This window comes from Triticum dicoccoides, chromosome 2B, assembly GCF_002162155.2.
Source record: "Triticum dicoccoides isolate Atlit2015 ecotype Zavitan chromosome 2B, WEW_v2.0, whole genome shotgun sequence".
Classification (NCBI taxonomy): domain Eukaryota; kingdom Viridiplantae; phylum Streptophyta; class Magnoliopsida; order Poales; family Poaceae; genus Triticum; species Triticum dicoccoides.
In genome coordinates this window covers 597,223,325-597,232,442 of record NC_041383.1, presented here as the reverse complement: position 1 = coordinate 597,232,442, position 9,118 = coordinate 597,223,325, and the positions used below count along the sequence as shown (strand labels likewise).

Genomic DNA, 9,118 nt, shown 5'->3' with positions numbered 1-9,118 from the left:
AATTCATAATCTACCATGTGTTTTTAATAATCACGATACTCAACAGTCAGCACAGCTGTGGAAATAATCTTAAGCTCTACGTACTTCTTGAATCGGCCGATCACCCAATCTTTTAGAAATAGTAGCTACCAGCCTACAAAAACATATTATATTTTGGCACAGAGGTAATAGTTATGTACATCTAGGCCCTAGCTAGCTAGGGTATATATGGTCGAATAGCTCGCCATTCTTCGTACTCTAATAAACGACATAGCATTTGAAGATAAGCTCAATGACATTTGACCGAACACCTGCCGAGCATGGTGTCTGTCATGAAGGTCGTCGACGGGGGCAGAGTGTACCTGGGTACAAACGGGCACCAGAGTGGACAGCGCCGTTGTAAAGGCGAGCGGGCGCGTCGGTGCTGGTTGCAAACGTCCAACAATGCTTCTGTGACGAGCGGAGAGGTACAGCGGCGACGGTGGAGCTAGACGATGCGGATACAAAATAAGGGGAGAAGGGACGAAGCGGAAGAAAACATGACCGGGAGGGGGGGATTGGATGGGCTGGGGTTTTGAAGCGGCAATGCTACACGTACAAACAGTTTACAGGCTTTTACAGGGTGGTTTAGTTTTCATTGGCCAACAGGTGAGCGGGACGGCCCACCCCCCTGAAAATCAGGGGGGGAGAGGTTTGTGATTGGTTGTTAGATGAAAACAGTTTACAGGCTTTTACAAATTTTTGTATGTCTAGCATTTTTGGTTTTGAAGTCCCCTAAGAAACCTGTCCTTCACGGGAGCGAGAAGCCTAACAAGCACCTGCCAGGGGACGACGACTCGATCAACTTTGCCCTCCCATCTGGTGTTGGGGCTCCGCTCACGGGGCTCACGTAGGGATTTGACCTCCCCCTGCTCGCTGGCTCCTGCCAAGCCACAGTTGTCAACACAGCTGCAGAAGAATCTTGAGCTCTACGTACACACGTACTTCTCGAATCGACCGATGACCCAATCTTTTAGAAATACAGTAGCTAGCTACTCTACTCGATACACCTAGCTAGCCACAGTGGAGTACGTGCGTATATATTCACCAGACATCTGCGCAACCGCCATGTGAGCTTCTGTACGTGGTGGCAACATAGATTAGCCTTTTCGAAGCCATCCATCGGTTGATATCCGAGATCAGGCAATTAGCTTGAGCTCCACATAGTTCATGAAACTCTCTGCTTTATTTGTTCGGGGCATTTTCTCGTGTTGTTGTCGTGCAAATGAAGAGTTCACCACATACGAAGTTCCAAGTGGCCTTCGTGTGACGTTCCTTTTGAGGCCAACACATGGCTCGCGTACGCTCTCGACCCAGCATGCAAGCGAGAGCAGTCAGTCGGCCGTCTGCACGTACGAAAAGGCGCAAGAGAGACAGGGAGAAACCAGACCTTGAACTAGAAGCTGCAACCTCCATGGAAGCAAAGCAAAGCTTTCCCCACGGCACGCTTGCTACTGTCACTCACGGCCGGGCACACGCTCTCGGCTTCACTGCCCACCGTCCAAATAACTAATAGCTAAAATAGCGCTAGCTGAATTGATGAACGCCGGTGTATAAATACTACTCTCTGTATCCGCCGAGCTAGCCACCAAGAGCAAAGGAGGAGGAGGGAGCGGCTGGCGGCGCCAGACCACCGATGGCGCTGCGCGACGTGCTGCTGTCGGTGGCGCAGACGCCGCACCGGCTGCGGCGGAGGGCGCTGGTGACGTGGACGCCGGCGCAGGAGCTCAACGAGGTGCGCGACCGGTCGGGCGCGCGCATGGCGCGGCGCCTCGAGTGGTACGACCTCGTGGGGCTCGGCGTGGGCGGGATGCTCGGGGCCGGCGTCTTCGTCACCACCGGCAGGGTGGCCCGCGATACGGCCGGCCCCGCCGTGTTCGTCTCCTACGTCGTCGCCGGCGTCTCCGCGCTGCTGTCCTCCTTCTGCTACGCCGAGTTCGCCGTGCGCGTCCCCGTCGCCGGCGGCGCCTTCAGCTACCTCAGGGTCACCTTCGGTACGTACGTTACGAGTTAGGACGTCCTGATCGACTCCTCTTGAAAACCACCATGTGATCCGCAACATAATTAACAACTGGCTGCTCAAACGGCCGGCCAAGAACATTCTAAATTTCTAATGCCATTGTCCAAAATACACCGTAAATCTGCAGTTCGATTTATCGTTTTGGTTGTCCGGCTCCGGCGTGGTTGCAAATGTTTGTATACTACTATTACTAGGTGAGTTCGTGGGGTTCTTCGGGGGAGCCAACATCCTGATGGAGTACGTGCTGTCGAACGCGGCGGTGGCGAGGAGCTTCACGGACTACCTGGCGTCGACGTGCGGCGTCACGGAACCCAACGCGTGGAGGGTCGAGGTGGAGGCCATCGCCAAGGGCTACAACGCGCTCGACTTCCCCGCCGTCGCGCTCATCCTCCTCCTCACCGTATGCCTCTGCTACAGGTATATACCGACACATTTCATCGGCACCTACCTACGTATGCATACGCGTTTTACAAGTGTGTCGCCATTGGTTTTGCTGAAGGGCAGCACCAAGGAGAGCTCGACGCTCAACATGGTGCTCACGGCGTTCCACCTGCTCTTCTTCGCCTTCATCATCGTGGCCGGCTTCTGGAACGGCAGCGCGCGGAACATGGTGACGCCCGGCGGGCTGGCGCCCTACGGAGTCCGGGGCGTCCTCGATGGCGCGGCCGTCGTCTACTTCAGCTACATCGGCTACGACTCGGCGTCCACCATGGCCGAGGAGATCCGGGACCCCGCCCGCGCGCTGCCCGTCGGCATCGCCGGATCGGTGCTCATCGTCTCCGCGCTGTACTGCCTCATGTCCGTCGCGCTCTGCGTCATGCTGCCCTACACCGAGATCACCGAGAGCGCGCCCTTCTCATCGGCGTTCAGGGACAAGGCCGGGTGGAGGTGGGCGAGCAACGTCGTCGGGGCCGGCGCCAGCATCGGCATCGTGGCGTCGCTGCTGGTGGCCATGCTGGGGCAGGCGAGGTACCTGTGCGTCATCGCCAGAGCGAGGCTCGTGCCGGCGTGGCTCGCCAAGGTCCACCCTTCCACCGGCACCCCTATGAACGCCACCATCTTTCTAGGTACCTCATCACAATGTTGCCAATTCATTACTCCCACTAACTTGTGTATGTAAGACTTAGAGGCTCTGTCAATATCCAGGACTCTGCACGGCATCAATCGCGCTCTTCACTGAGCTGCAGATAGTGTTCGAGATGATATCGATCGGAACACTCCTGGCCTTCTACCTGGTGGCCAACGCGCTCATCTACCACCGGTACGCCAAGCTCGGCGCGACCCGGCCGCTCCACGTCCTCCTCTTCCTGCTGCTCCTGACACTAAGCTCAATCGGCTTCTCCCTCTCGAGGAGGATCGACGGGAAGTGGCGGTGGGGGATGGCATTGTTCGGCGCGATGTCAGTGGCGGTCGTCGCAATCTTCCACTGCACAGCACAGCAGGGCGCAACCAGGCCACCGTCGGAGTGGACGGTTCCTCTGATGCCATGGCCGGCTGCCGCGTCCGTCTTCCTGAATGTGTTCCTCATGACAACCCTGAAGGTGAGGTCCTTTCAGAGGTTCGGCATCTGGAGCCTTGTGATCACCATCTTCTACGTGTGCTACGGGGTGCACTCCACAGACACTGCCGAGGAAAATGAGATCGTCAATGCAATGATTCATGACGCCAATGCAGACATATTATCTTAGCGATAGCATCGTAATAATAAGGGATAAGTATATTTTTCGTCCTCGAACTTTTCCGAGAATTTAGAATTTGTCCCCCAATTCTGAACCGGAGAGTTTTTGTCCCTCAACTATCAAAACCGGGTAGTTTTCGTCCCTCATGTCACTTCAGGCGGTTTTAGTCCGGGATGAACATAAAATCTGTGAACAGTAAAATCGAAAAAATAGCAAAAAAAACCCTGAAATTTTACAGCATCTAAGATAGTTTGGTGCGCAAGACACGTGCAAAATTTTGTGGTATTTTGACATTCGAGCAGCTCGTGGCAAACAAAAAACAATAAATATGTACGTTAGTGAACATTAAATTCAAAAATAGCAAAAAAATTCAAAACAGTATGAATTTTTTTGGCATCAAAGAGCCTTGGATGCACAACATGCGTGCAAATTTTCGTGGTGTTTGGGCATTGTACGAACTCGTGACAAAAAAAACATTTGGCTCAGATTTATTTTTCTGAAAAAGTGAGCTATTTTGTTTTTTTTGGCCAGAGCTCCTCATATGTCATTTGATCACGAAATTTTGCACGCATCTTGCGTACCTGAGCATCTTTGATGCCAAAAAGTTTCATTTTTTTTGTTTTTTTTATTTACTGTCCACCGACGTACATATTTATAGTTTTTTGTTTGCCACAAGCTGCTCGAATGTCAAAACACCTTGCAATTTTGCACGGGTCTTGCGCACCAGAGTTTATTTGATGCTGCAAAATTTCAGTTTTTTTTGCTATTTTTTCGATTTTACTGTTCATCCCGGACTAAAACTGCCCGAAGAGGCATGAGGGACAAAAACTATCCGGTTTTGATAGTTGAGGGACGAAAACTCTCCGGTTTAGAGTTGAGGGACGTTTTCTAAACACTCGTAAGAGTTCGAGGACCAAAAATATACTTATCCCTAATAATAATACAATATGGACATACGCTTACCTGTCTCCTTGGAAATGTTCGTTGCCCTAGAAAAGATGCGGGCAAAAGAGATGCCGCTTTAGCTTTAGGTTAATCCCTTCTTTTCCTGCTTTTGTGCTTGCTCACTGGCCAAAACTGTTGGCCTGTAACTTTGCTTTTTCTCTAGGCATATATGCAGGATAGTGCAGGGCATGTGGTTGTTTGATCAAAGATCTGCCATTCCTCTGTTTAAACATAAGATATGGTTAAACTTCAGCGTAAGACATGAAGAAAATAAAGTATGCTTCAGAAAATTGAGAAAATTGAAACCAATTAAAATATGCAAATAGCAGACACACTCTCAAATACATCGAATTTTCAATACATTTGAAACAGATAATGTCAACCATGCTACTCGTTTTTTATTAAAACTGAGTCTTCTTCTGAGGCATAACAGTGCCTCAAATCATCACATACTCTCCAAACAAACAGAGGAAATCCACCAAGAAAATCACACTACAATCTAGAACCAACTAAACAGGAAGTTGGACCTGGCTCACCTGGCTGGGAAAATAGATGCACAAGTTCAAATCCTCATTTCTTCAAGGGTGCCTATTTCTTCTCTATTAGAAAGAACATGTAGTTTCTTCTACATGGTCCTTCAATTTTTCTATATGATTAGCTAATTTGCTATAATGCTCCATCCAAACATTTATGTTTTCCTTTAATGATTCATATACAAAATTTTCACTGATAAACTGTAAGAGGAGAACAGATTTACTACAGGTACGTGCTGGCTCGAGTGGTTTTCCTAAGGATTGTGTGACATTTTATCCAAAGTAACAATGGAAACAGTTAAGATTCTACCTCAAGTTTTACTCCAGTAGAATAACACTTCGCTTAGATCAAATGTTACCTTGCCAGTTGCCACCTGTTCAAGAAATGATGTCACCAATTCGGACACATTTTCCACATCAATCAAGGGGGAAATGTTCACTGCAAAAGAGTTAAATAGCTAATATTTACATTATAAAGAAAAGAGACACCCAAGTGATTTCAAAAGGTCATTTTCTGTTTCCTTGAAAAACATTAGCATATTCGGGGAATATTCGACAAAAGGCGGTCCTCGCAACTCGCAAGATTCGAAAGAAATAGCTTTAGAAAAGATATTCATCAATATAACAATGCTTATTATACACAATCTTACCAAGAATTCAAGGACCACACATGATGGAGCACGGAAGTAAAGCCAGGCATCATGGAGCAATTTCCTGCTTACAAAATCAGCACACCACATCAAGTCAATCTGCAAACCTGAATATGCTAATTAAGTGGTTGCTCAGTGTTGAACAACCCATGGCAGATAGATCATGGATGGATGCAAGCATGCTCAGGACCACTCACTTTAATGGTGGTCCTAAATTCTACTTAAGTGGCACTTGCCTTCATCTGCGGCAAATTAATCGACACCCAAAGGAAGTACTAGATTGCATCTATGCAACCCTTTCTTGTATAAACATATAACTTTCAAGTAGCTATGTAGAGTACTCATTGGATAGGAAGATTTTAAGAAGCAAAAAGCTCAATGTAGCAGATCATGGAATACCACCATTTGCAGCAGCAACTAAACTTTCAGCTCACTTGTGAGTACAAAACTAAAAAATAATTCAAGTTAAATAATCCATCCAAACATGCCTACAAAATTTTCAGTCATGTGTCGCATAAAGTTTGACCAACAAGACGCACAAATCAGATGTAATCACAGCATTATTATTGTCATGAATGATATATATTTGTAAAATACCTGTGACTGATGAAACGTGCAAACAGGCATAGCATTGTGGTAAGTTTGTTAGTTAAAAAAGAACAGTTATGCACCATATCCAACATCGAAACAGCACAAGTTTTTCAAATAAAAATTTAAATAAAGTTACAGACAGCGCTAGAACATCATACAAGGCAAATATATGCATGCAATGATAGCAATCGTGCATGATATATGCCATTACCAGCTACAATTATTCGCTGCCAAACCTCGCATCCACTTGTAACTCAGCTAGCATTCCTCTTTCTGTTTGTATCACTCATTTTATGGTATATGACAAATTCACATGGATGAATTGAGGAACATACAAGTGATAGGCACTAATATATAGGGACAATGGTAAGAACAAAAACCCATTGTTTGTTAGTGATGAACGAATTGTACACAAACACAAAAACGAGGAAGATAATCAGGAAGGAAAAGAAATGAAAAGACAAAACATAACAGCAAGATGATGGTTGTTCTTATGAACGATCCAAAGAATCTTCCTTTATTCTAAAGGCGGTCAACAAAGGATGGCCCCAAGGTTGCAGTGCACCACGGGGAATCTCAATGAAGCATCTGTGTATAAGCAAGTGTAAAGAACTCCAAGGGGAGCAGGAGAACATATTCACCTTTTACGCCATGTCGTAAGACGACCATCAGTTTCAGGGTAGAACAGAACCTGGTGTAGAAGAGCGTCGTTGACTGCTGAATCTATCTACTTACAATGTGCGATATTTCACAAGGGAGAGTAGGGTTACAAATTAGTGCCTCGAATCAATTTGGAATGGAACTCTGCATATGTTTACTGGGTGAGTAATTCTAAGAGATAAGAAAACTAGAACACACACCAACCCCGTCTCAGCTATTATCCTTTTCCCGAGCATCTTCGTTTGTCAGTGCCTTCTTTAGAGTTGCGTGCAAGGAAATAGTTTGTTTAAGTAACATTTTGAGTGGTTCTAATTACATGCTTGACTTCTATTATTAAATGAATGTAGAATCCATTTCTTTTTGTAGGGTAATAGCAACTACTAAGTGTACTGCTTTGAGAATTTGATACTAGGTAGGTGGACGGAATAATACAGTCTGTCCAAATAGACAGTTTCTTTACTTTTTATTGGCAAAAGGGGCGCCGGTAAGACTCTGAAAGAGAAACGCAACACAGAGACAAGAACTGGCTAGGGTAGCAGGTTCAGAAGAAAGAAAAGAAAGACACAAAAGAAGAACTAATAAGGACTTCCTTTCAGGCTTATTTGCTTGATCTGTAAAAAAACAGTAGTACTAACATATTGGAGATTTCAGAATTTATGGGTTGGGCACTATATATCACCTAACTACCTAAGTGTAGATACAGGGTGCTGCCATGTAATAATTTCCTTGGTTCCATACTGCCATAAAAGATAAACCCAAGAAAAATTAATATAAATTTTGAACATCACTACTCCCTTATATCCGTATCTGCTTACAAAGACCACCCAGATAGAAATAAGGCTCCAGGAAACTCAATTTTTCAATGGCCCAAGCCCAACTAATAATGTTGCACATTGAAATCCACACAGCAACAAACCATGCACAACCCTGATTAGAGTTACTAAAAGTGAGGCCATAACAATTAAGTGCAGGTTAACTAAATAAGCCGGGCTGTGATCTAAAGCCCAACGATGGGAAACTAGGGGTCAGGATAAACCTCCTCCATGGACAAGCACCAAGAACCTCATGGGGTCTCCAAATTAAATCAATCAGGGACCATTGTTTTTAAAGCGGCCCATTTCGGCCACTTCGGTGGCAACACACCCAGGCAGCGTCAAGCGGTGGCTGCTCGCCTTAGGACGCCTTACCACCATAAGATCATTGGCTGGGACAGCTGAAATTATAACTAGGACAAACATAGCTGCCAGAATTTCATGTCTTATATATAATATATCTTCCTCACAACATAAATCCGAACAAATTGAAACGTGATATGTAAGTACCAGATCAAGAAAACTCAAGATCTATTTCTTTCCCATAAGAAGTGCTTCCACTCGGCCAGACAACTATACAAAAGACAGTAAAAACAGCAGGATTTGCTCTCTACGCATCTACATCTATGTGAAGTATACGAAGGACACAGCTCTAACACCTCAACTCGCCAGGGAGTGTGTAACCAGGAGAAAGCACGAAAGATCTTCAAAGGAAGGAACACCTTTGCCGCGCCACCGCTTCATTCCAACGCGTCCACGATGCGGCCAACGAGACCTTCCAGGAGCCGGCGCTGCGCGTCGAGGTGCCGCAGCGCCATCTCCATGCGCATCCGCTGCGACTCCCTGGCCGCCTCCATCCTCCTCAGCTCGGCGCGCACGAATCCCTCTCCGATCGCCCTCACCGCCTGCACCACGTCGCTCTCCCCGGCATATCCTTCTTCATCGGGATCGGGCCGCTTCCTCTTCTTGGGCGGGGAGGGAGAGGGGGGAAGCGGGGAGGCCGGCGGCGGCGGGGACGGGGAGTGGGAGCGTGATGGGGACGACGAAGGGTCGTCGAGCAGATCTATGCCGTCCAGGATGGGGCAGGGGCGGCGGCGCTTGGAGCGGAGGCGTCGGCGGAGCTTCTCGACCTTGTGGCGGCACTGCCTGGCGGTCTTGGACGGGGTGGCGGCCGCGGCGACGGCGGCCCAGTCTGCGGAGCTGAGGTGGG

General features: G+C 47.4%; 2 protein-coding genes and 1 long non-coding RNA gene across 3 annotated transcripts in view; 1 reads left to right on the top strand and 2 right to left on the bottom strand.

Annotated features, from left to right (window-relative positions):
* Positions 1–1,654: 1,654 nt before the first annotated feature.
* LOC119368086 (cationic amino acid transporter 6, chloroplastic-like) lies at positions 1,655–3,882 on the top strand. Its single transcript, XM_037633438.1, has 4 exons — positions 1,655–2,012; positions 2,233–2,455; positions 2,543–3,105; positions 3,185–3,882. Exons 1-4 carry the CDS (start codon positions 1,655–1,657, stop codon positions 3,724–3,726), a joined length of 1,686 nt encoding a protein of 561 aa, XP_037489335.1. The 3' UTR covers positions 3,727–3,882.
* On the bottom strand, positions 3,535–6,473 carry LOC119368087. Its single transcript, XR_005176520.1, has 4 exons — positions 5,846–6,473; positions 5,555–5,634; positions 4,681–4,883; positions 3,535–3,661 (listed from the first exon to the last, which is right to left on the bottom strand). It is a non-coding gene; the product is annotated as an uncharacterized LOC119368087 (long non-coding RNA).
* A 1,938-nt stretch (positions 6,474–8,411) lies between these two features.
* The window catches only part of LOC119361034, a 1,073-nt gene continuing 366 nt past the window's right edge, over positions 8,412–9,118 (bottom strand). Inside the window, exon 2 of the mRNA XM_037626427.1 lies at positions 8,412–9,118. This exon is cut by the window's right edge and continues 274 nt beyond it. Within this exon, the coding sequence (XP_037482324.1) occupies positions 8,649–9,118 (470 nt within the window). The 3' untranslated portion in view covers positions 8,412–8,648.

Excerpts from the sequence above, each read along its gene's own strand:
- LOC119368086 (XM_037633438.1), top strand. The coding sequence starts at position 1,655 with ATGGCGCTGCGCGACGTGCTGCTGTCGGTGGCGCAGACGCCGCACCGG. Across the intron at positions 2,456-2,542 it reads ACCGTATGCCTCTGCTACAG|CACCAAGGAGAGCTCGACGC; the intron begins GTATATACCGAC and ends GCTGAAGGGCAG. Across the intron at positions 3,106-3,184 it reads GAACGCCACCATCTTTCTAG|GACTCTGCACGGCATCAATC; the intron begins GTACCTCATCAC and ends GTCAATATCCAG.